The sequence below is a fragment of the Pipistrellus hanaki genome (assembly GCF_964339955.1).
Source record: "Pipistrellus hanaki genome assembly, chromosome: 9".
NCBI classification, from domain to species: domain Eukaryota; kingdom Metazoa; phylum Chordata; class Mammalia; order Chiroptera; family Vespertilionidae; genus Pipistrellus; species Pipistrellus hanaki.
In genome coordinates, this window is record NC_140511.1 from 57,694,511 (window position 1) to 57,721,166 (window position 26,656).

Below are 26,656 nucleotides of genomic sequence, written 5' to 3' on the forward strand. Positions count from 1 at the left end.
TCAGCACTAATGAGCTTGCAAGGTTTCTCTCTCAGTGGCCTTTTCTTTTGCTCATTAGCCTCACTCAGGTCAGTTTTTAAGACACCTAAACTGCTGTGCCTTGCCTAATTGCCTTCTACCTTCAAGCTGAAAGATGATTTATTCTTGTATTATCTATTTCCCATGCCAACAACTGTAAACCTACTCTCAGCCAGCCTGTGGCGGCTGTGTCATCTTACTGCACATCACATGCCGGCGGAGAGCAGTTTGTTACTATCCCTTCACTTCATGGGGTGGCCTCTTTGTACCTTATAGATCCTGGCAGGAGAAAAATGCCCATAATATCCTTTAAAGGCTAATTGAATCCATGACTTACTCCTCCTTTATCCATCCTCATCACCACTGTTATCCTGAATATTTTTAGAGCATATATCATATATCAAAACCCTTTAGAATAGGTTTAACAAAATACAGGAGTGGGCAGTAGTAGGTTTACAGTTGTTGGTATGGGAAATAGATAATACAAGAATAAATAATAATACAAAAATCAATTCTTGTGTTTCATGTGCTCACAACTATAAATCTACTTTCAACATATATATATTTATGATTTCTTCCTCAATATAAATCTTAAAGCCAGTTTCCTTCAAGACCAATCTGAATGTTGTAGCCTCTAATGTATGGAAACTAATGGACAAGACAATTTTTCATGCTTTCATTTCTTTGCTCATCTGTTAAAACTCAATATTTTAGCTAAACTATACATTAATGGCCCAATGCATTTCATCCTCGGGATGCTGTGACATTGAAACTCTACCCTTGGTTTTAGTGGAAGGCCTCATTTTCTATTCCTGGAGCTCACAGCATTCTATTTGACATTTGATGCCCAGGAGATTTTTATAGAATCTAGGTTATAAGATTGAGTCTCTTGCCACATATTTTTGAATAGAGATCTGTGTTCCTTTTCCCAGAGGTGTTCTGCATTATATCTTTCTGTGAAATGGCTTTTGATTATTTAAAAAGAAGCATCCGGTGATTGAAACCCCTCTTCCCCCTCCACCGCCCCAAAAAAGACTTTTGCAAAATAATCACCATTGACTGGAGAGCTTTTTATTTGTTTTAAAGAGAATTTGTTCAGAGAACAGAAAGCAGTAATGATCCCCACTAATACCTGTAACTCAAAGTGAGAAACTATGTTAATGTCACAGTGATAAAGTGAAAAAATGTTTCCTACTGGAAACTTCAGTGAAAGTGGAAGGTTCTTTGTATTTTTGAAAAGATTACTCAGTAAATGTGTTTAAAATGAATAGGACATATGACTCAATACGAAGGCTTTAGTTCACAGGCAGTAAAAGTTGCCTTTCTAATCACCCTGATAAAGACATGCATTTAGCTATTTAATCTCCTAAAATTATATAATTAATTATAATAACTTATTAAAAATAGACTCATTCACAGTATTCAGTATACTTTTTATATATATTTCTTTATTGATTTTAGAGAGGCAGGGAGAGATAGAAACATCAACGATGAGAGAGAATCATTAATTGGCTGCCTCCTGAACCCTCCCCAGTGGGGAGCGAGCCTGCAACCTGAGTATGTGCCCTTGATCAGAATCATACCTGGGACCTTTTAATCCACAGGTTGACACTATCCACTGAGCTAAACCAGCTCAGGCTCATTTACAGTATTTAGTCCCACAGACAGAGGAAAATTAATAGTAAGATGTATGGTGTCTTACAAAATGACTTGTCCTAATGTGATTGTTACATGAACTTTATACTTAGCACAAAAGCATAATAGCTTCATGAGATCTGCATTATGTCTATCTGTATATACTGGCCAAATTGACTTATTTAACTTGAAATTTGATAAAATTTAGAATTTACTGTCCCTGGTATAATATAAATAACAAGATAATCAAATATAATAAGTCCACTCTAAAGTATACAAATCTATCAATAGAAATATGTGTGTTTTTAATTACGGTTTCTTTCATTGCTTAGTATAGTAACTAACGCAGTGCCTGGACTGGTGTGGACATGATTAAGTGCACAAAAAATGCTTTTAGGAAGAAAAAAAGTGAATTAATTTTGACTAAAGCCAACTGATGATCATCCTCGAGTAAACCATTTATAACAATGAAAATAAAACAAACCTTGGACAAATCTTTCCTCATGTGCCACACACTGTGTTAAGAATAACAATAAATATTATTCTGTATAATATTCACAAAAATATTGTGTGGTACAGAATATTATTTCCCTCAGAAAACAGATTTCATTGAATGACCTCCTCAAATAACACAACTAGTGAGTGTTAAAGCTCACTCCCTCCCACAGCCACTGCACTCCTTCCATCCAGGAACTTGAGGTTAGAATATGCCTCGGTGCAAAAGCAGCAACCTCTTAGTACTTAAATTATTAAATTTAAACTTCATTGCAATAAGGTAAGGGAGTTTGTTTTTATAATGAAATAAATACATACATGATTTATATCTTGCCTTTTCTAAAAATGCTAGGTAAGATTTTAATCTTTTTTAAAATTTATTGATTTTTTCACAGAGAGGAAGGGAGAGGAATAGAGAGTTAGAAACATCGAAGAGAAACATCGATCAGCTGCCTCCTGCATACTTCCTACCGGGGATGTGCCCGCACCCAAGGTACATGCCCTTGACCGGAATCAAACCTGGAACTCTTCAGTTTGCAGTTCGATGCTCTATCTACTCAGCCAAACCAGTTAGGGCATAATCTTTATCAATTAATTCATTTCCACAATCACTGTCATCACCACGTAATTTACATCCCCCTAAATATTATGAGATATTATATTTACTCTATAGTTACTCTGATCTAGGCACGGTGTTAATTTATATACCTCTACAGATTTACCTTATTTATTGCTTACTATCAAATGATATTTTTGGCTATTATGGTCCAGGCTTGATATGCCTAATATTTAAAGAATCATTAACATGTGAGACAATATTTTAGGTGCATTTTGAAGCAATTGCATTGCTTTATACAGGACAATATTTCCAAAATTACTGGGAAGTAAAATATTACTTTTCTATTAGCATTTTCCTAAGAAATGATGCTGAGGAAAATGTTTATTATCTTAAATTATATAGCCTGGTTCTGTTAAAGAATATAAGTGAAGAATCAAGCTATTTCTTTTCAGTTTGCCAAATTAAATTTTAATGCATCCATGTAGAGTTGACATTTGAGTTTGGGCATAAGAAAAGGTGTTTTAAATTGACAGTTTTGTTGAGAAAGCAAAGAAATACACAATAGTGATGCATCCTACATATCACATTGTTTCTCATATATTACCAACATTGTTTTTTTTTTCAGAATGATTATTTTCCATAAAATTCATTTGTTTACATCCAATTCTTCTATAGCCTTCAGAATATGTACAAGAAATTGGCTATGGAATCATTATAGTTGGACAATAGTTAATTTTTGTAGTTGGTTATTGACTGCACATTGACATAATTTGATCAGCTAACCAAAATTTTTCTTTTTTTGACATTGTTGTCATCAAGAAATGCATGAGATTGTATCTAAAGCTCATCATGCTTTAACCACTTGCTTCACACAGCTTTCCTTCACTGAAGATGAGGGTATTAGACAGGACTTTAAAATCATTCTCCTCAGTTTTCATGTATTATTTTTCCCCCACTTAAAAAACCCCTGTTCGTCATTTGGTAGTATGGATAGAATTAAAAAAAAAGTTTAAATCATAAGACATTGATTATCTAGAAAGGAAGATTGATTTCCATTTGCTTCTGTTTTGTGGTGGTTGTTATATGTGATATGATATTCCACATCTTACATTGTTCTGAAGTTGGTTTTTAGTATAGCACAAGTTGTGAAGTTTGTATCATTCTAGCCAGAGACATTTAATGGTGCATTTGACACTGGAGATATTAGTATCTTTATTTTAAGCCCCTTTAATTAAAAGTAATTTTAGGCTTCCCCAGTTAGGCTTTTGTGACAATTTTTTAAGTTTAGTTGAAACCAAATTTTGTATTACCAAGATTGGAAATGTTTTCTAATTCAGAAATCCCATAGTCAGTTCTGTTTTAATGAACATTGCTGATGGAATTAGAATTCATTTAAAAAGCTTTAAAAGTGACATTTTATAACAAGATAAAAATTTGTGTCTGTTTAAACCCAAATGAAATCATATACCTACAATCCAAGTAAGAGTATTTTTTTAATCACCACCCATTCCCAAGTCTTATAGGTTGTCCATGGACCAAGTAGTGCCACTACCTTTATCTGTGTAAATAAAGAATTAAATGTTGAAATTAAAGGAATGAAATATTCAATTATAAAATTGAATGGGATATTCAGTTATAAAATGAGATATTCAATTATAAAATTCTATGTTTAAAAATTAAAGAAATATGGTATTTCTTAAAGTGTATTAATCTATTTTAATCAGAATATTAACTATGTCTATATAAAGACCATTGTAATGCAATACTGTTCCAATATCTGTTGTCTTTATTAGGTTGATTAAAGAACACTTAAAAATTCTCTAATCATAGCCAAAACTGTTTTGGCTCAGTGGATAGAGTGTCTGCCTGCGGACTGAAAGGTTCTGGGTTCGATTTCGGTCAAGGGCATGTACTTTGGTTGAGGTCACATCCCCAGTAGGAGGTGTGCAAGAGGCAGCTGATCGATTCTCTCTCATCAATGTTTCTAACTCTCTATCCCTCTCTCTTCCTCTCTGTAAAAAAATCAATAAAATATATATTTTAAAAATTCTCTAATCATGCTTTGAAAAGAGAATAATATAGGCAGTAGATAGTCCTCTGGTAGGCTCAACAAATGCAAGTATGATTTGTCAACATAACTGACTGTGTCCAAGAAATTGGTAAAGATTTATTAAGTAATCAGGTTATATTAGAATAAAAATATCTATGCAAATAGTAGTCTTCTAATTTTTTCATTTTATGAGCAAACCTGACAGATGGTATATATTGGTGTATATTTCCAAAATCCATCTGTAGAAAGTGTTTCTTTCTGAATTAGCAATCAGATTTTATTAGGAGAGGATATTAAGTTTCAGGGTCTCACTTGTCATCTTGGCTTAAAGGATAACAACAAACTGTGATGTGTAATTTTTATTCTTATTCCTTGCATCATTTCTGCCAAAATCTCTAGTGAGGGTAAAGCCAGGATTTTAAAAAGGCTAGTCCTTAAAAATATAAAAATAAAATAAAAAGGCAAGTCCTTGTTCCATAATCTTTGTGCTATATGTTTGAAAATATCTATCAGCTATTTCTATCATAATTATAGCCACATATTAACTTGCTAAAATTAATTGATGAAAATAATTTTAAGATGAGATTTACACAGGTTGAGATTTCCTAAGACTAATGTCTTTGGGGAATGGGGTTGGACATAGAATTTTGAAAACTTTCTTGAAGATTTAGTGAATCTTCTGTGAGGTAGGTAGGCTGCTTTTTGTGAATGTTAGAATGAAGACCAGCTAATTTCCTGGGACCAGGAGAGATGAGGGGTCAATGGCAAGCCTGTTCACCATTGAGCTGCTTTACAATCCCTTCTATTGTCAATATGTCCACCTCTGTCTTGTCTTTCAGTTCTCCACAAGCAGCCCAGAGAAGTGTGTCTCTGTTTGCTAGAGCTGGGCCGGATTGCAGCCAGGTAGGTCAGACTACTGCTACTATGTCAAGACATGAATCATCTCAGCATCCAAGCATGTAAGAAACCTAATGGCTTTTTATTGCTGATGTTGAGCCTGTTGAGAAGCTATTTATTCAAATATGTACCAACATCTCAAGAACAGTCATTCAAACTAAAAGCATGCCACCAATGTTCTTACCATTGTGATCTTGTCGTCAAAGCCATTCATATAAACTTTATGTGACAATTACTTTTTCCTTATTGGAAAGTCTATTCCAATATTTACTGTCCTTAATCCTTCACCCTTCTCTTTCTCTTTACTCTTGACTAATGCTCATCCTCCTCTTTTGTTCATTTTTCCTCATTTTTCTCCACTCAATATCTCATCTCTTAGCTCTTTTAGTTTCTAATTCTGAGTAGGGGAATAGTTTTAAAATTATTCTCCCTATTTTGATTAGGGAAATATATAGAATATTATTATTCTTACATAGAGATATCTTTAGAATCTTTGTCTTCTAGCAAAAAATAAATAAGCAACTATAGAAATCATAATTATGGTTAAAGAGACAGAGGGAGGGGCTTTATTAGCTAAGCTGACTTTATGTCATTTTTTTTTTTATATCTTGCAAACCATCAAGCAGGATTGCAGACAGTTCTATGAAGCCCCAAAAATTAGAAATTTAAATTTAAATTTAAATAAAAGATTTAAATCTTGAAGAAGTCTTAATGAAAAATTAAAATTAAAAATAAATTAGGGGTAGGGGTATCAGGGAGAGATCAACCAAGGACTTGTATGCATGCATATAAGCCTAAACAGTGGACACAGACAACAGGGGGTGAGGGCATGAGTGGAGGGTTTGGGTGGGGGGGATGGTAATGGGGGATAAGGACATATATGTAACACCTTAATCAATAAAGAAATTTTTTTAAAAAAAATAAATTAGATGTTTTCTCATCTAGATCTGGGTATACTTTTAGAGCTGAGATCAGATGAACCAATAAGACCTCAATAAATTATTTGCTGCCATCAAAATGCTAAATAAAAGAAACATGGGTTGTCTAGGGTTCTTAGATGAAGGAAACAACTTTTGTTTAGTTGTTTGTTTTGATTATACTGTCAGAATATTCTAAAATACAGATTACATATTTTTGCTTCAATATTGTAACTATATAAATCGAATAAACAACTTGAATCTGAAAGTTGAGATACAGAAATAAGGAGAAGAAGTTGCAATATCTACAGAGATAGTTGGGGATTGTCATTTTATTCTTGTTTAGGTTCTATTATTTGCCTGTTTTCTGGATTTATTTATTTTTGTAAATATACTTTTTGTTACCTGAACACTTTGATTAGGAGACCTGCTGAACTGAATATTTTAACTGTGATCAAATCATTAACGAACACATACTACCCAATGACAAAATCCCTTTAAAAATTACGTTTCCTCCTGCTCTGTATCTGACATAAATTGCTCCTTACCATAGAATATGGCAAATCTCAGTTATTAAAAAGGAATCATGATGGTCTGTTCAGTTTCAAGGTAAAGCATATTTGAAGACTTTTAGATTTTCCTTTTCTCCCCAACTATTTTAAAATTGAGATTCTGTATTGCTTTAAAAAAAAAAAACCTGTATTGAGATATGATTGACCTACAAAAAGCTGTACATATTTAATGTATACAACTTGATGAGTTTGGGGATAACTATATATGTATGAAACTAGAACCATAATCTGTGCCCTAAACATATCCATTACCTCCAAAACTTTCCTCTTGCTATCTATGATTGTTATTAATATTATTATTTATGATAAAAATGGGTGTCTCCATTTCTCTCTATACTTATGATCATGCAAGAAGACAAAAACAGTATGTATTCATGCTGCAAAGAAAATATTACTAATCTCATAAAGGAGTTATCTAAGGAGTAAGGTTACCCTTACAATATAATACTTTACTTATAAATTTTGCTTTTTATCATCTTCACCTACTTGAGTGGTGTGAAATATTACACACTTTCACTGAAAAAGAGGAAATATGCCAAGAGATTGTTCAGGGTGTTACATTTTGTGTGTTGCATAAGGTTAAACAGTTGGAAATGAATTGGATAGATGGAACATTTAAATGTCAGTGTCTATTGAAGATTCTCTCAGTACACATTTGAAGATTTCTGTTTTTATGGAAGTTCAATTGTGCTTTATGGACAATGGCAAACCAAGCCACCCAAACCCCATTTCTTAGCTCTATGTTGAAGCATATTAGTTAAAGAGAAAAAAGGAAAATATATCTCCCAATCTCATTTTACTCCTACATTTTATATATATATATATATATATATATATATATATATATATATATATATATATGTAATTACCTTTATTTACATCTTTACTTTGTGCTTCTTTCTCCTTCAACTCCTCCATGGAGGATTATATAAATTATTAAGGTCAGATAGTTTTAGCCAAAACTAAAAGTGATTTTGGAAGAGCTCTCAAGAATCACAACATTCATTTGTATACACGACATATGAGTTTTGAGCATAACAAAGTTCCCAGTGCAATCTGGTGAGTTTTTATTTTATCACTGGTAGGGGATGCTTTTTTATATTTGATTGTAAACATTTCCTTCTCAAGTTACATAAATGTCATCTTAAAAGCATCAACATCTCTTTGCATACGATTTGCAAAATGTTTCTGGTTTTCTGCTGTGTGGAATCATTCAGGGAAGCTCCTGGGAGAGCTGTGGGCTTCTCAGAGCTCTGAGATGGGAGGATGAGACCACTTACTTTTGTTCTCATGGGTAAAACTTCCTTTTATTTTCAATCAAATAGAGTTACCATCACTGGAGAGTGAAATCCCTCCATTAACGTTTCAGAAACCATGTCAGTTTCTGGGTGTAAAATATGCATGCTTGCTTTCTGAAAAAGAAAACACTCAGCACAGGGAGGTCAATAAAACCTCACAGATCTTTTTAATGACAGTATTTTGATATTTGTTCCTTAAAAAAAAGTACTGTGAATATAACTTTTTTCTACAGACTGCGGAATTAACATAAGCTTTACTATAATAGTAAAAATCAGCTTTACAAAAACACATGATATTTTGGTTTGGGACCATAATCAGTCATCAACCTCATAATGGAGCTTTTTATATTTTTGAGAATTTCCTTGATTTTGAACATTTATGACCACTGAAAAGAAATATACCTTATTTATTTTATTTTTTAAATCTTTATTGTTGAAAATATTGCATATGTCCCTTTTTGTTTCCCATTGACTCTTTATAGCTTACACCCACCCTCTGCCCCAGGCCTTCACCACTCTACTGTCAGTGTCCATGGGTTATGCATATGTGAATATAAGTTCTTTGGTTGATCTCTTCCCACTTGCCCACCAATCTTCACTTTCCCTCTGAGATTTGACATTCTGTTCCATGCTTCTATGAAAAAAAAAACAAAAACACTTTAAAATAAATTTGTCTTCTATTTCAATCTATGGCCAATCAAAATGTTTCTTAAAATAAAAACATTATTTTACAAGACATTAATTAATTCATCCTATTTAAAGCACTTCTCTCTAACTACTAAGAATATCATGTTTTCACATGGGTGAAATTTCCTTTCAAATCTAACTCTATATTTAAATTCCTTTATGACAGAATAAAAATGGGGCAAAAACTATCAGGAATCTGTAAACTGTTATAAGCTTTCAAAAGAGGCTATCGCCAGTTGTTCAGTGGTTAGAGCATCCCAAATTAGAGGGTCCCAAGTTCATGTGGTCAAGGGCACATGCTGAGTTGTAGGCTCTATCCCCAATGGGGGGCAAGCAGGAGGCAGCCAATCAATGATTCTTATCATTGATGTTTTTGTCTCTTCCTCTCCCTTTTTATCTGAAATCAATAAAAATATTAAAAAATATTTAAAAAAAAGGGGTATGGGAGGTTTTAAAATTTGTCCCTCTAACTCTAGTAAAATTGGCCACATGTCTTTTGTTTGAAAACTATAGTAAATATTTTGAGTAAATGTTCTCATTCAGGACTCAGACAGTGTTTCCCAAAGTGTAGTACGCGTACCCCCAGGGGTACAGGAAGAGTTCTGTGGGGGTACACGTTGCACCGGAGTTTGGTAGGGATATGCACTGCACCGTGCTTAGCTGAGCTTAATTCTACATTCTCATGAGTACGAGGGGTACTCAGCGTTACGAAAATTATAGAAGGGGTACACATATGTCAAAAGTTTGGGAAACACTGATCTAGAACAATCTCAAAAGTTGTGCCACATGCCAGAAAAACGAAGTCCATGTATAAAATCTCACCATGAAGTCATCAACCATAAGACCCTTCCCTAGCACTTTGTAATATTCTTTAATGGGGCAAAAAATGTATTGGCCTTTTAGTATTCATCCTACTTTCTTATCCCTGAGATATACAGATGTGAGGATTTGGTTTTAGGGCAGTGGTTCTCAACCTTCTTATCGCCGCGACCCTTTAATACAGTTCCTCCTGTTGTGGTGACCCCCAACCATAAAATTATTTTTGTTGCTACTTCAGAACTGTAATTTTGCTACTGTTAATGAATCGTAATGTAAATATCTGTGTTTTTCGATGGTCTTAGGCTCTACAGCAGCGGTTCTCAACCTGTGGGTCATTATGATTCATTAACAGTAGCAAAATTACAGTTATGAAGGAGCAACGAAAATAATTTTATGGTTGGGGGTCACCACAACAGGAGGAACTGTACTAAAGGGTCACTGCGTTAGGAAGGCTGAGAACCACTGTTTTAGGGACTCACCATTCTGGTTTTAGTTAGACCCTGGGAGCTGCAGCAGCCTCCTCTCCCCCAAAGCTCTAAGATCTTGTCCTTGGAAAAAAGCAGAAACCAGTATAAACTTGTGAAGACCTCATAGACAAAAATAGAAACGTGAAGCGGTATAGAGTTAATCATGGAAACCATAATGAAGTGGCCTTTTGGAGCGCAGAAAAAAAAGACTTATTTGTTGTCTAAGTTGGCTTGCAGGCGTGGGCCCCCAACCTAAGGGGAATTTCATGATTTACAGCCTGCTGACATCTCCAGGCAGACAGGAAGCCAGTGGATCGTATTTAAGTGTGCATTTCTGGACTGGCTCGCTGTACTGGAGGCAGCCTGAAGTAGCCAAAAGCCAACATAAGCAGAGATTTGGGGCTTAGTGCAGGTTTTTCTGTGTTCAGCAGCGTAGCTAATTTGCAGCTTTTCCAGATAGAGACAGCTAGCTCTCCAGGGCAAGGTTCTGTGTGTGACTGTGACCAACTTCATTCAAACTAAGTCCACTTTGTATCAGATGCGGAGTAGAACCTCCTGTCACTCTCATAAGGTATTATTTTACTTTGTGGGGGAAAAAAAAAAAAAAAAAAAAAGCAGAAAGAGTTAGGCAACCTGTTCCTGAAAGGTGGCATGAATCCACCTACGATTACAAATGAAATCATATTTTCCAATTGGCCTGCCTTCTACTTTCACATGCAAGGTTTTTCACTCAGTATTGACTTTTAATTGGCTGTGACTCCTAGTGTTTTAAATTTCTCTACGTTCACTGCCCAGTTTATGTTATTCTCTGAAGAACGTTAAACATAAGTTTTTATACCTTGATGGAACCAGGAATTCAAAGAAACCTAGGGAGATGAAGAATGGGTTGCCTGCTAAAGGTCATGCAGCCGGCTAGGAGCAACGCTGAATTTATAACTTGGTCTGCTCCACCCCAGCACTGAGATATTTCTGCTGTTCCACAATTATAGCAAAATCAATGTAAAGAAAGCCTATAGTAAGATTTTTTTTTGTATAGGATACAAACAATAGTAATATAAATAATCTTTTTAAAAAAATATATTTCTTTATTGATTTTAGAGAGGAAGGGAGAGAGAGATATAGAAACATCAATGATAAGAGAGACTCATTGATTGGCTGCCTCCTGCATGCCCCCTACTGGCGATCAAGCTTGCATCCCAGGCATGTGGCCTTGTCCAGAATTGAACTCGGGACCCTTCAGTTTACAGGTCTATGCTCTATCCACTAAGCTCAACAATATTGACTGTTCAGCCGGCTAGAGCAATATAAAGAATCTTAATAATACTACTTCACATATTAATTATGATGCCGTTATATTATTTAATTCGATGGTATACTAGACTTTAAAAGTAAAAACTGGCAAAAGTACATTAGTGCTGCAGTTTTTTTGGTTGTGTAACATTTGAAACTTCAATTAACAGCAATCTCAGAGGTTCTGATGTGTCAGAAGCTGCGCTACCAGTGTAATGGATACTGTTTTATTTCGTCCATTTTATATTAAAATAGAGGTGAGGCTCAGTAATAATGTATGTGACAAACACATGCCCATGTTCCATAGCAGTTGCTTTCCCCACATTGTCCCTCCCTCCCTGCACTGCTACATCAGACTTCTAGGACAGGCCATTCTCATCTCTGCTTTCCTGGTAGAAAGAAGACTCCTAGAGGTTAAGAGATCTGCTACATTTAAAGAGGAGGTTCATGACACAGTTAGCTCAAGTCTACCTTAGGGAATAATGATGCACAAATCTCTATATGAGTATTGTTGGTACTTACTAATGGGAATGAAATGCTAGGTTGAGTTCAGTATAATTAATAATCATTACAAAGTTGTTTCTTTTTAAGTATTCTCATTTTGGACAGGGGTTAAAGCCACCTAGAACATTTTTTTTTTGTAAAGCATTTATGTATGTTTAATATTGGCATGCTTTATTAAAGTGATATGCATTTAAAGACCCCAAACAATGAAACCAAATACATAATTGAAACTCCAAGTTATCAATATATGAGAATACAGGATTTTTTTTTAATAGTATTACAAGTACCTACTATGTTCCAGGATCCATGCTAACTGCTGGTGATGCTATGAATCAGAGAGTGGTTTCTGCTGTTAGAGTGTTTGCACATGTCTTAACTCATGGCCCAGTATGTGGCTAATATGATTGAAAGGTTAAAAATGGTGGCTAGGTTTTTTAGCCAATAACTAAAAATTACTCCATCCATAGAGGCAGTTCTCAAAGCAGCATTTGTTCATTTGAGTTATGCTAGCTTAAACTGTTTTGTTCTGAATTCTAATATTTTCCACCACTCAAAGAGCACCTGATACATACCACCCATCCTTACCATCTAAATTCTGAAAATATTAGAAAATAAAGGAGTGGCAGATAGAACATCAAAAATCATCTTTGTTGCTGATAAGAGCTAACAGACATGTTTATTGTCTGTAACGGAACTGCAGAATTAGGCCAGTTTGCCACCTAATTACAGGCAAGGATGAATCAGGATGGAGGTTCTTGTAGAGACCCTCCTGTGGGCAGTTTCTTTTCCAGATGAAGAAGGGGAAAGTGAGTCAAGCATGCTCAGTTTATTCTTATGCCGCGACCTGCACAGTGGGTTCAAGATAACCTGAGGGCCAAAGCACAATGAAGACCCCATACAAGAAAAATGAATTTCAAAGGCATGGAGGGCCAGGCAGAATCTCCATCGAGAAGAGGAACCATGAGTTCGGGTCCTACCTGCTTTTTATTCAGTGTGGTTACACATGTGCTCCTTAGCAATGCATGCAGGCAGAGCAGATAGAATCAAAAGTCAGTAAAGTTGAGTAAACAATGTAAAGATGATCAGGTTAGGACAGTGGTTGGCAAACTCATTAGTCAACAGTCAAGGTAGAATGATTGAAATTTCTTTTGAGAGCTGAAAACACTTGTGCGCATGGTCCACGAAGTTTCAATCTCACTGTACATGTGCGCCTGCATGTAGCATTTTGTGGAAGAGCCACACTCAAGGGGCCAAAGAGCCGCATGTGACTCAGGAGCCATAATTTTAGACCACTGGGATAGGAAATCACCTCCAGTCATCACAGTCACAGAGGGAGCAATCTTGTGCTGATACCAGCCCTGCTGAGATCAAGGTCCATTGACCTTCCAATGTCTCTTTTGCACTTTCATGCTAATGTTGTTATGCGCTAGTGTCAGGCATGCTTAGTCTTACCAATTTGATAAATCCTTTTATGTTGTTGGAGAGGAGAGAATAATGGAGTAGAGAGAGACCAGAAATTAAATGAATCAAACACTCTCTACAAGAACAAAACATCAAGAGTGAGGAAATTACTTCCCCTTGGGAATGTCTACTGAACACATGCATGATGTCAGTTAAAATAACAGGCCATTAGAACAGGTTAGTAGTCAGTAATCTAAGCCTTTCCATTTAGTGCTGTTTTAATGTACAACTCACTCCAACATACTAGATATACCACCAACATAGTTATTCTCTATCTATAGATTATTTATGTGGTAGATTATTCATGACCTATGACTTTTTCCTAACTCACAATCACCTGCTTAATAGCAAGAGAAAATTGGCTTCATTCCTGCAGTCAGAGAACCTGGCTTTGCATCTTTGTGCAGCTTCTACTTGGTTCTGAACCTTCTCTGGGTCTATGCTCTTAGCTGGACAAGGGAAGTGTGTAATAGGTGGTCCCAGAGGCCCTTCTGAAGTCTTAATTTCTGGAGTTTTCTTTGGCCTCCTCCACCTGGGTACAATGGATGTACACCTAAGAAAGAAAATCAATTTTTAGTTTAGCCTGAGAAAAATGTGATTATGGGAGATAAGAATGTTAATAACAACTACACCTATGTTTTAAAAACTTCTATGGCATTTATACTTTACAACGCACAATTTTAACATATTACTCTTTATTGTTTTTCTTTCTTCTCTGTTCATTTTCTTTCCTAGTAACACTAGACATGCTTTCATTATATTGTTTTTAAGAGAATAACCTGTATAACACATAGTCCTTTGTTCCTGGGCCCCATAAGAGGTGTACAATTAATATAGAGAAATTCTTTTCAATTAAATCATTTTCAGTTAAATCAATTATTTTTGGGGGGGCGGTTGTTGTTTTTAAATGTGGCTATGACTGAGTTTATTTCCATCTTTAACAAGCTTGTGTCCAAAATAGGAGTTCAATTATATCACTTATATCATTTCCTAGTAAATATGAAAGTGAAATACTAAATGTTATATGGTTGGTTGTATTATTGACTTATTAATGCATTACATGTAGTATTTTATGTAGTCATAGTATGCTATTTGTTATGTGTCGATTCATATATGCACACACACACACACACACACACACACACAAACACACACTCAGCAGATATTATACATTTCCCCCTGATTAAAAGGATGCTATTTAAGAACCATTCTATGCCAGGAAAAGTTGTTTTAAAAAAATTACCAGTTTGCTCCTGTAATCTTCATACTCAAATATAACACACTAGAGGCCCGATGCACAAAAATTTGTGCAAGAGTAGGCCTTTCTTCCCGCAGCTGCCGGCACCAGCTTCCCTCTTGCACCCGGGACCCTAGCTGCTTCTCTACTCCGGCTGCCCACAGGCACCTGGGACCCTGGCTGCTTCTCTACTCTGGCTGCCCACAGGCACCTGGGACCCGGGATGGCTTCCCTCTGGCACCAGCTTCATCAGGAAGGACATCCAGAATGCTGTTCAGTCTAATTAGCATTTTACCCTCTTATTATTATAGATGATAAGTGTATCATTATAAGTTATTCATCTACATTGATCTTGTATCGTTTAAAAGGTATGGTGTGGAGCCTCCTGGTTTGATAAAATTGGAAAAAGAGATTGAACAAGAAGAAACACTTTCTGCCCCTTCTCCTTCACCTTCTCCTTCATCAAAGTCCTCTGGAAAAAAGAGTACAGGAAACTTACTGGATGATGCAGTAAGTAAACCTGGTCAGACTTCTTACTACTTTGTCTTTTTTGAATTTCAAAACTTATTCTGTTTCATTTTATTTTTTAATTTTAATTCTTTATTGTTTAAAGTTATGTTTAAATTATTATATATGTCTCTAATTTCCCCTATTGAACTCTTCCTAGCAATTCCCACCTCCAGAACATGCCCCCACCCCCTACTGTCTGTGTCCATTGGTTATACTTATATGCATGCATACAAATCCTTCCATTGATCTCCTTCCCTCCCTCTGCCCCCTTCATTCCCTCTGAAGTTAGACCATCTGTTCGATGCTTCTATTCTCTGGATCTATTTTTTTTCATCAATTTATGTTGCTCATTATATTTCACAAATGAGTAAGACCATGTGATATTTATCTTTCTCTGACTGGCTTGTTTTGCTTAGCATAATGTTCTCCAGGTCCATCCATGCTGTTGCAAATGGTAAGAATTCCTTTTTTTTTTTTTTTACAGCAGCATAGTATTCCATATTTTAATCCACTCATCTGCTGAAGGCACTTAGGCTGTTTCCAAATATTAGCTATTCTAAATTGTGCTGCTATGAACACAGGGGTGCATATATCCTTTCTGATTGGTGTTACTGATTTCTTGGGATATATTCCTAGAAGTGGGATTACTGGGTCAAATCGTTCTACCCAATCTCTTACCAGTCTAACCTATATCTATTTCAATTTCATTGAAATTCGTTTTAAAACCCTGTGAAAAACTCTGTATTTCTACAGTTTATTTTGAGGTCAAAACTGAACCAGTCATTTAAAATAAAATGTCACTTAATTCTGCTGAATAGTAGCTAACAATTTAGGACAATAGATCAGCTCCTTCAAAGTTGACTTTGAAAACATTTAAGGCTGTTGCAATTGGCTTATGACTCCTCATTTCACAGGTAAGAAGCCTGAGGCATGAGATCTGGAGGATTGCTAAAGAGGGAAAGCAAACACCACAGAGAAGATAACTGCTCTTTACTGACTGCCTGCTGAGGTCTAGGGTCTAGCATTGTTTTCTGAGTGCTCTCAGTATCTGTAATGCAGGTTTCTTACCGAAAACACAAATAGAAGTTGGGTCACCTCCTGAGGAAAGGAAAGGAGTTCAGATTCCAACCCAATTTTGTCTAACTCTGAGGTCCCCATCCCTCTACTTAGCACAGTCCTTGAGTCACAGTCTTTGGCAGATTAGCAACTATTATCTTTCTACCCTCATAATCACAGAAAACATCCGGGGTGTCATAGTGGAAGGAATGAATTAAAACACTCTGGCAAGTTCTGTTGCCTGTTAAGTAGTTCTTGGTGATAAGTAGTGTGTTTGATTGTATATCTTTACCACTAAGAACATGTGTTTTGGGTACAAATGTAAAAAAAAATGCTTATTTGTTTTATAGAAAATAGTAACATCATTCAGAGCTGCTGGAGTGAAGTATATCTCCAATACCTGGGGAGAGTCCAGGGAAACTAGCAGCAGCCATAGTGCCCATTCTAAGGAGTAGACAGAACTGACAAGGACTGCAGACCCATGGCTGAGGGTTTCCTTCTCCAGGGTCTGAGCTGAAGAGGCTGGGACTGTGGCTGACTGGCACTACACAATGCAGAAACACTGTTTCCCATCTTTCGCTTTCCTCCATATGGCATGCTATCTTGCACTGCAGGTTTGGATGAGCGGAAACGTAACTTTTACTGACAAATTGAGAATTCCCATTTCTGCTAAGTGCGGCAGACTTAAACTTAGCCTGTTATAGTATCTTAGCTAATAACAGTTTAATTTAGTTTTCTTCTGTTCAGTCCATTCAGGAATTAAAGAATAGGCAAGGACATTTTTTATTCTCACCTGAGGATGGATACACACACACACACACACACACACACACACACACACACATATATATATATATATATATATATATATATATATACACACACACACACACACACACATATCCATATATATATATATATATATATATATATATATATATACATATATACATATGCTAATAAAAGGGAAATATGCTAATTAGACCAGATGTCTTCCGAATGTCCTTCCAAACAAAGTCAAGGTGGCAGTGGCGGGGCTGAGGCAGAGGTGTTTAGGGGCGATCAGGTCAGCAGGGGAGAGCAGATAAAAATAATTCCATGGTTAGGTTGGTTTAAGAAACACAGCTTACTGTATTTCCTGGGTAGAGTGTGGCAATGCACTGTGGTATATTAAAGGCACTAGTGAGTTCCATAAGATCTTGTTTTATTGGAAATTCCCCAAATTATTTGTCCATGAAAGTTTCTTATAGTCTCTCCTTCATATTCGGTTGCTGAATTGCCTTGCAATATTTGCATTCTGTTTAAGTGATAGTTTTTCAGCAAGGCATTTTATTCCAGGGACAGTAGAACAGAGAGAAACATAATTTGAGCCTCACTAATGATGTAAACCAGAGATTCGAATGTCAAATATGAAAATTAAATAGATCCTATGGCAGTTGCTTCACTGCATGTGAAGCATAGATAGCAGTTGAAAATTGAAATTCATGAACCCCAGTTTGTGTTTTAGAATGGGGGTGTGAAATAGAGATTGCTTGCCAAGCTCCTGTGTTCAGTTAAAAATGTTGGCTATTTCTGCTCTGACAAAATTACTATTTGTATCAGAAAATTAAAAAAAGAAGAAAGAGCAGAAAGAGGGGGAATAAAAGAACGAGGAGGGGAAAAAAGAGAAAAGAAAAAGAAAGGGAAGAGTAAGAAAAGCAGACCTGTGTTAAGATATCATATTCCTGTGGACAATTTCAACAGGAACTGCCAGTTTTGAAACTGTCAATATTTCCTCACATTTATTTGTTTGCTACTTAGGGGAATTGTGGGAAATTGGGAGAAAAAAAAAAAAAAAGGTGACCTTTTATGTGGATAATACACCCTACCTTCTTTAATCAAGATATCATAAAAGAATACACAGTGGTGTCCATTCAGATTCATTTATTCTCCCGAGCTCCTGATAGAGCGATTCAGGTGCAATAAAGTGGTGGGGTCAGGTTCAGTTCTCTTTGCACTCCCTCACGGTGAGCTGGTTCCCACACAATGAGTTGAATCCAGTTCTAAGAAACCATTCTTATTTTCTTCCTCTCCTCCATCAACTTCCTCAGTCTGGGGATGAGAGATAGCATAATTCTGAGCAATCAAGGCTCCTCTTGAAATCCCAATTCAGCAGAATACTGGCTGGGTTCCTGGGCCAAAGCGGAACACCTGCCAGCCTGGCTTATCCCGAGGTAACGTAAGACGTGCAGATGTCATCAGTCACTGTTTACTTAACAATCTATTTCCACTGTCCCGCGGTCTGGCCTTGTCTCTTCCATTTCTGCCTCCACCTCTCACACAGCTACAAAAAAGCCCTTTATTTATTTTTTATTTTTTTATTTTTTTTTTTTAAACAAGCCTGTTTTCAAAGCTCGGAAGAGACTGAGAGAAGGGCGGGCCACTTGAGAAAATGCATTTTGTATTTCACTTCATTTGATCCCCACCGTTTCTGTGTTTTGTCTAAGAACACTACAAGATGAAACACTTTTACCCAGACTTGAGATTTATCTTTCTTTTTTTTTAGCAGAGGAACAACTTGAGCACCAGCCTCCCCTTTGTTCAATGACTGTGTGGCAGGAAAGCTGGGCCAAGCAGTGTTCTCCTAAAGTGTGGGCCACATGCTTTCATGATGCGGACTTATTGTTCTATCATCACCATCTTGTTTAAGAATTTCCATTCAAAAATGTCTCTAGATACAGAATTCTGTTAATACTGTGGGAGTGGGTGGATGTATCTATGGGCCAAGTATCATATAATAGAAAAAATTCAGAACTCAAATACACAGACCTAATCACTAACTTAATGACCTTAACAGTTTGTTTTTCATTTTTCAGTGAAAGCCATTTGTGACATTCTTTGAATTTAATTTTAATCTGTGGCACCATCCACCCCCCCCCAGCCACCGCGACCCCCCCCCCCCCCCGTGTCCCATATAGGCTCATGTTTTTATTTATCCATTCATTTAGTTACTCAATATGCATTTATTGAACACATAGTATATGCCAGTAAGGGATTTTGCTTTATTTAAAGGATTTAAAATTATAAGAAAATACTATCTTAACCCTTCAATAACTCACAATCCAGCAAAGAGAAATTAAGGTTAACCAATATCTGATATACGATTTGATATGGTAAGAATAAGTATTAAGAACTATAGGTTTATATGTTGGTTTATAATTATATGTTTATAAATTAGGAATTCTAGACAGGACAGATGAGAAAATATGTATCTCAAAGTTGGTTCCCTTTTCCTCAGCTATAGTATCAGTTTTTCTCTATAGGTCTTCACTGAGGCATAATTGCATAGATAAGTTTTCTTCAGGATTTCTCCACTTATTTCTAGCTTTCTCTCTAGTTATTATGCTTCCAGACTTTCTGTAATCTCTCAATCTGGGGAAATCGAGCTGATTAAGTTCTGTACACCAACACACAAGTGAATTCCTGTGTCACTCTTTCCACAGGTTTTGTTAAATAGAAGGCTGATTGAAGTCAGGCGTTGCTTTATTTGAAGCAATGATTGACTATCTTTGGTGACAAAACTCTAGAAACATATCTTTGTGGAAGAAAGAACTTAAGTGGGAGAGACCAAGCCAGTTCTTCAGAAACTAAATTTATTCAGTCTAGCTTCTCAATTGCAGGGTGCATGTTGTTTAGGTCTGTGACTCAAAACACAGGAAATTGTTGCTTTGGGTTGTTTAGTTGGTGAGTGGAAGAGAGGGCAGTTATGAGACACAGCATGACAGGTTCCCAATTAGGGAAAACATAAATATAAACTTCATCCCTAAAGTCATGGTTTATATACATTGCCTTCTAATAGTCACAACTATTTATAGGCATTGTGCACATATCATTTAGATTAGGTATTTTTTTCAGAATAGGGAGATAGATAAAATCAAGGTAAATTCTGATATTCAGACTTGGCATATAAATTGTAAGATATTGCCACTGAAGTAGGATTTGGTGGGAGACCTGAGACTGTGCCTCCTGCCCTTCAGGGTTTGACTGGGGTCAGGGGTGGGGCCAGCCGGGTCTGGTACTTGCAGGATTTCTAGGCGCATGCTGGTAGGCGGGAACTTGATTCTAGGTCAGGGGTAGGGGGATGGGGAGGGTGGTGGTGGTGGGGGAGGGTGGGGGGACATTCCCTGACAGGAAGGAGATTTTCATTTACATTTACTAATTTCCTTCTATTATAAAGGGCAAATAGCAATATTAAAATATTTCCTCTAATTAATTCCCTTTTAATATGCACAAATTTTGTGCATCAGGTCACCAGTAGTCTCATAAAAACAACAATAATATATTTCATTCTCTTTATCTTGAAGTGGGTAAAATTCATATTGTTAAATTATAATAAAGGACCATACAATTTTGACAGATGTTCTATTCTAGTTTTCAAGTATTTATCTTGGCAGCCCAACATACATGATCTTTTTAATTCTCTCACAATGAGAATACCCAGATTCATTCTTACGCTGCAATTTGATTTGCTTGTTGTTATCTTCCGGCATTGTTTCTTTGTCATCGCCCAGCTCATGCCTTAGTGCAGTCATTGGCCTTCAGAAAATGCCTTCCAGGCCTGACCTTCCCACAGTTAGGACTCAACTGCTCATTTTATGTTCACAGTGTGATATCGAACACATTTAAAAGCAGTCCTGGACCAGGGGCCTTTGAACCCACAGAACAGATTACTCTAAGTGGGACCTGATGAAGGAGAATGAACTTGCCTGCTCTTCTGTTTCAGGTGAAAAGGATTTCTGAGGATCCTCCTTGCAAATGCCCAAACAAATTCTGCGTGGAGAGGCTCTCTCAAGGAAGATACCGAGTGGGAGAAAAGATCCTCTTCATTAGGGTAAAGTTTTACTTCTCACGTGATATCTTGTCCTTTATGAGACTTTCAGGTCTTGAGTGGGGTTACAGGAAAGTATTGTAGGTCCAGTATCTAAGCAAAGAGTTCCCCTCAGGTGGTTTCAGTTGGACTTGAAGATATAAGGTATGAACATTTAAAAACGTATCATACATAATTACTGCTGAGGGCTAAATAAATAGAACTATCTCTTTCTTTTTACATATACCCAAACATGCGCACCGAATACATCATAGAGGTCAAATAGAATGAGGAAAAGAAAAAACAACAAATTCTTTTTTGTTTATACATCTAGTTTCAAAAGAACCACTCCCATCCCCCTCCCTACACACACACACACACACACACACACACACACACACACACACACAGATATCCTCAATGGGAAATAGAAATCAACATTCTGCCCTGATCTTTCATATCTCCCCTTCAGGAATATCATCCTATTGGTCCTGGCAACTTTCAAATTATTTGAACATGGTTTTAGAAGAAATTCGGATTATGAACCAGGGTGAGGGGAATGAAAGCTCATTGCAATGGCCTGGCTAAATAGTGACTGCCATTTCTTCCTTAGTTTTCTGGGTGAATAAAGAAAGATGGACCTATGCCAATGAATGATTTGGTGATCTCCATTTTACAATTGTCCTAATTAGAAATCTGATTAGGTCGTAATTAGGGGCTCAATAAAATCACATTTCAGGCCTTTCACTTGTGATCTGTTTTGGAAATAATCAAGAAAATAAGTCAAAATAAGACTTTTCTTAAGACTAAGAATTCATTCTTCTTCTGAGAAATAAGAAAATGGAAAATGTAGCCTAGAATTGATAAGTATAAATATTTTTCCACCATAGTTTTTAGTAATTATCTAAATAACAGCAGTTAGGAATCAAAGGAACTATAGTCTCTTTTCTTTTGAACAAGTTATGAATTCTTGCTTTTTACTTTATTTTGTAGAGCAGAATATTTGAATGTGTACATCTAGTACCATCAAAGAATATTCTAAATAATACCCACAGTGATGGCCCAATATAAATTTTGCCTGTGCAATATTTTCTTAATTTCAACTTTTGACTGAAATTTATTTTAAGTTTTTTCATATCTTTTTTGAGGTTAATAAATATAGTCATATTTACTACACAAGAAATAAGTAGGTGCACTAGTACATTTTATTATACAAAATACACATACTATGAAATCTATATGGTGTCTTAGCTTTTATTCCCTAGTTTTCTGTCAGTCCTGGTCTTCATATGGCCATAATGATCCTGGCCATGCAAAGAACAATCCTGTCTTCTAAGGCTGTTGTTAAGACTGCTGACTTAGCTCTTACATAAAGATAATGCAGTTATCAAGAGAGTGACTCAGGAAAAAACTCTTAGAATTAGTAGATACAAAATTATCTAAATAAGACTTCATATAACACATTTACTCTAGATTTAATGATTTCATTCCTAACAAAATTCCAAGGTTTGTTGACAATACCCAATCACTTTACTTAGATACAGTTTTATGATTATTATGTATATGAACACATTTTCTCTTTATTCATTAAAACAGACACACTAACAGCAAATAAGAATGAGAAATATAAGAATATCAGCAGATTACAGAAATAGAGCCCAGAAGACATTTTCTGCAGAGAATAACTTTGCTAAACATATGTCTTACCTGTGGGTTTCCAGAAAGAGTGTTTGCATGGATCCTTCACCTACATGGCTACCTGGTGTGCTATTGTCTAGATGAAACCATATGCTTATGTAGGCATGTTTGCTCATGTGCCTATATCTTAGTTTCAAGGGGAGGAATTGATCTATATCAAATACAAAGAATCCAATAGTATACGGGAAATCCTTTGAGGTTTTTGACTGTCCCTTTTAGACATTCATGCTAATAATCCCCTGTCAAAGTGGGAATTCTCTTGTTTCTAGCTTATAGAAAATAATTTTCAAAACTATATTTTTGCTCTATATCTTCTAATGAACAACACCTTTTTTGACCAATCTGATAGACAAGATAAATGCAGCCAATTTGCATCTGTAGTGCAGATACAAATTCACTTTTCTCTAAGATATAAATATTTCAGTTTCTTTTCAGTGACTTTGGAATTTGGAAAGTGATGCCTAAACCTCCTTGATTACTGAGGTAATAGAGGTTGGGATATCACCCTTTAGCTCTGTTATAAATCTTTAAAATGTAAACAGAAGGTTCTCAGGCCCAGTTGGTATTATTTGAGGAGAAGAGAAGTAAGAATTTTACTTTGCTTATTTGTTCAGTCAGTTGTTGTCTACCCAGTCTTTCAAGCAGTCAGTTGGCAATATGAATGTGTATAAGCTTGTGGGGAAGGTTTCCACGTGCTATTTTATTTGTCAGCCTCAATTCCATGGTGACAGTATTCCGTGTAAATAGTCCAGCAGTAGTTTTTAAAAGTGATCCCGAGAGAAGCAGCATCAGCATTACCTGGGAACTCGTTGGAAGTGCAGGTTCTTGGCCTCACCCTGATTCATTAAATCAGAAGCTCCCTGAGGGTACGGCTCAGCCACCTGTGTTTTAACAAGCCCTGCAGGTGATTCTGAAGTGTGCTGAAGTTTGAAACAATCTAAAAGAAAACAACAACTATAAGAAGGAAGAAACTTGTCATACAACACCACAACTAGAGATCATTGCATATCCAGTCATGAAAGACTACAACCGCTCAGGTACTAGGTAATGACTTCTAGGTAACACAAGTGGGGGGAAACACAGACTTTGAAATTGTAGTTACATATTGAAAGTGCCACTTTGTGGAAAGGATGTATACTTAGGATTAAATCTAGAAGGGAATGGAAATCATTGAAAATAGTTTTATTGTTGGGAACATAAAATTAGGAGTGAGCATTTGCTTCTGATGATGACATTAACAACATGAACTCTTCAGAAGAAGAGAAGCCAGTGACCTGATACAGTTGCAGATCTGAGAGTAAATAAAAGGACTTTTAGAAAGGGTCATATTAATGAGCTGACTGTTCACTTTTCTGGTCCTCTGGCCCAGGGTAGGGAAGTTCATGGAGTCATGTTGTTGTAGACCAGGGAGGACTTGGTGTTTTTGTTGTGGAACTATAGCGTATGTTTCCTTGGCTGATGCTTTTACCTTTTATCTTTCTTTACTATTTTATCTCTCCATTTCAGAAACTCCCCCCAGTTGTTTTGGGTTAGTACTAGAAAACATGCCAACATCTGTAAATTGTCCCTTCTCTCTGCAGGCCCCATAATTGTACTCTAATTTCTCTCTCTTAGGCATGTAAGCTTTAATCATGATACCCTTTTCCTTTAAAGCTAAATGTTTAGGGACCTACAGAAATCACCTAACATGATGAACTGATCTTTGCTAATATGATACATTGATTTGTAAATGGCTCTAAAGAATAAAATGTTCCTGAGGTAAAAGCTTCACACTTACCATTGTTGCTTTAATGTTCTTGTAATAAGACTTTCTGGCACAATAGCAAGCAAACAGGTGGGGTCCTGTGTTGTGAGATAGCTGACTTTTTGTGCTACTTGCTCTGGGCACTGATATGATGAATACTTTTTACAGTTTATCACTTAATTACAGTTTATCACTACCCTAACATTGTACTTTAACTAACGTGCTCAAAGTGGGTTCCGGGAAATAATAGTTCCAGAAGATATTCAAAGTATTATTTATAAAGAAGAGTTATTATGAAAAAGAGTTAAACAAGTTTCTTTAATTACTCTTATTACTGATAGTTGACTTCATTAGCTCTGTCTGAGCACGTGATCGATCCCGTTGTACTTCTCATCCTGGTATGTCACCATTCCCATTTTACAGATGAGAAAGCTGAAACATGGAGATTGAGTAATTTCTCAAAGACATAAGATAATAAGTGGTGAAGGAGGGATTCAAAGGCCCAACTCTTGAATTTATGTTCTCTACTAGTAAGCAATATTGATTTGTTTAACTGGTTTTAACTGGGATTTCTTGTAGGGTGAATAATGTGAACTATTAATCCCACAGTATACAGTGAAATATACTATGTAGCATTTTCCAAATGTGTCCGACCATAACTAACCATAGAAATTGTCCTTTCCCACCTTCTTTTAAATAAAAAAAAAACCTCCCAGAGCATCATCCTGAGCTTAGGAGGTTATGAAAACATATGTTGGGAAAGGAATTATTAATTGAAGCAAGTTCAATAATTATTTTATATCATAGAATTATACTGAATTGAAAGTTTTCTACATTTGCCAGAGTTAAACCCTATATAGATTAAAGTACTTCCAAGAAAAGTTGAATTTGTACTCATTTTAACCTTAAAGTTCTATTTGGAAATTATGATTCAAGAAACCTTTAAAGGAAAGATAGCTAAAATAAAAAGTATCTTGTGTGAGGGGCATTTTAGCAAATGCTTTCTATACACTGAGTCCCCTCTACCACACAACTGGGGAATTGTTTTTACACTTTTGTTATAAATGAATATATAAAAGTCGTGTTTCCCCCCCGCCCCCAGACCTAGAGAGACTAAGTCTGCTGAAGTATCTAGTGTGATAAACAAAATTTAAGTTTTTACTCCCAAACCCATAATCCACTCCACTCCAAGCTAGTTCCCTGAAGCATTAAATGTCAATTAAATGCAAATGTTTTATTCATAAGCTTAGTATTCTGAAAAAAGAGCTGCACCTTTTTACACTATATTTGAGGCTCAACTATATAGTAGTGTTTCCTTATATCATTTTTACTTTAAAATATTCAGAATTCAAAAGGTGTAACAATTGCATAATCAATAGTTCCTACTGTAAATAAAGGGGTATAATGTGTGGATTGTTACAATTATAACAATGCTTATTAGGTGTTTATTCGTATGCCAGACACTGTTCAAAAGATTTATATGGCCTATCTAGTGTAATACTCAAAACCATTTACTAAGCATCTATACATCGTAAGATGTATTGTTATATGTCCTGATATTTTTAAAATAGAACTTAAAAGATAAATCTTCTCTATTTCCATTTGAGTCTTGTTGAGTTTTCTTGCTAATTGCGGATATTTTTTAAGTGGATTAATATTATTTCAGGACCTTTTTATAGCAGACTTTCACATTTGGTAAAACCATATGACACAATGCAATATATAGATGATGTGTCAGGATTGTACACTTGAAACCTATATAATCTTATTAACCAATGTCACCGCATACATTTAATAAAAAAGAAAATAAATTAAAAATAAAATAAAATCTTGCATAAAAAATAACAGCAAGACAAAACCATATGAGGTCCCTGTTGACACCCTAATGGTTCAGGA

General features: G+C 35.9%; 1 protein-coding gene across 6 annotated transcripts in view; it reads left to right on the forward strand.

The window, feature by feature from the left end:
- The window catches only part of GAS2 (growth arrest specific 2), a 135,673-nt gene that overhangs the window by 69,306 nt on the left and 39,711 nt on the right, over positions 1 to 26,656 (forward strand). For all 6 annotated transcript variants that reach the window (XM_084893995.1, XM_084893997.1, XM_084893992.1 and 3 more), the window contains exons 5-7: positions 5,597 to 5,660; positions 15,275 to 15,416; positions 21,235 to 21,342. In XM_084893995.1, the coding sequence (XP_084750121.1) occupies positions 5,597 to 5,660; positions 15,275 to 15,416; positions 21,235 to 21,342 (314 nt within the window). The remainder of the gene's footprint in view (positions 1 to 5,596; positions 5,661 to 15,274; positions 15,417 to 21,234; positions 21,343 to 26,656) is intronic.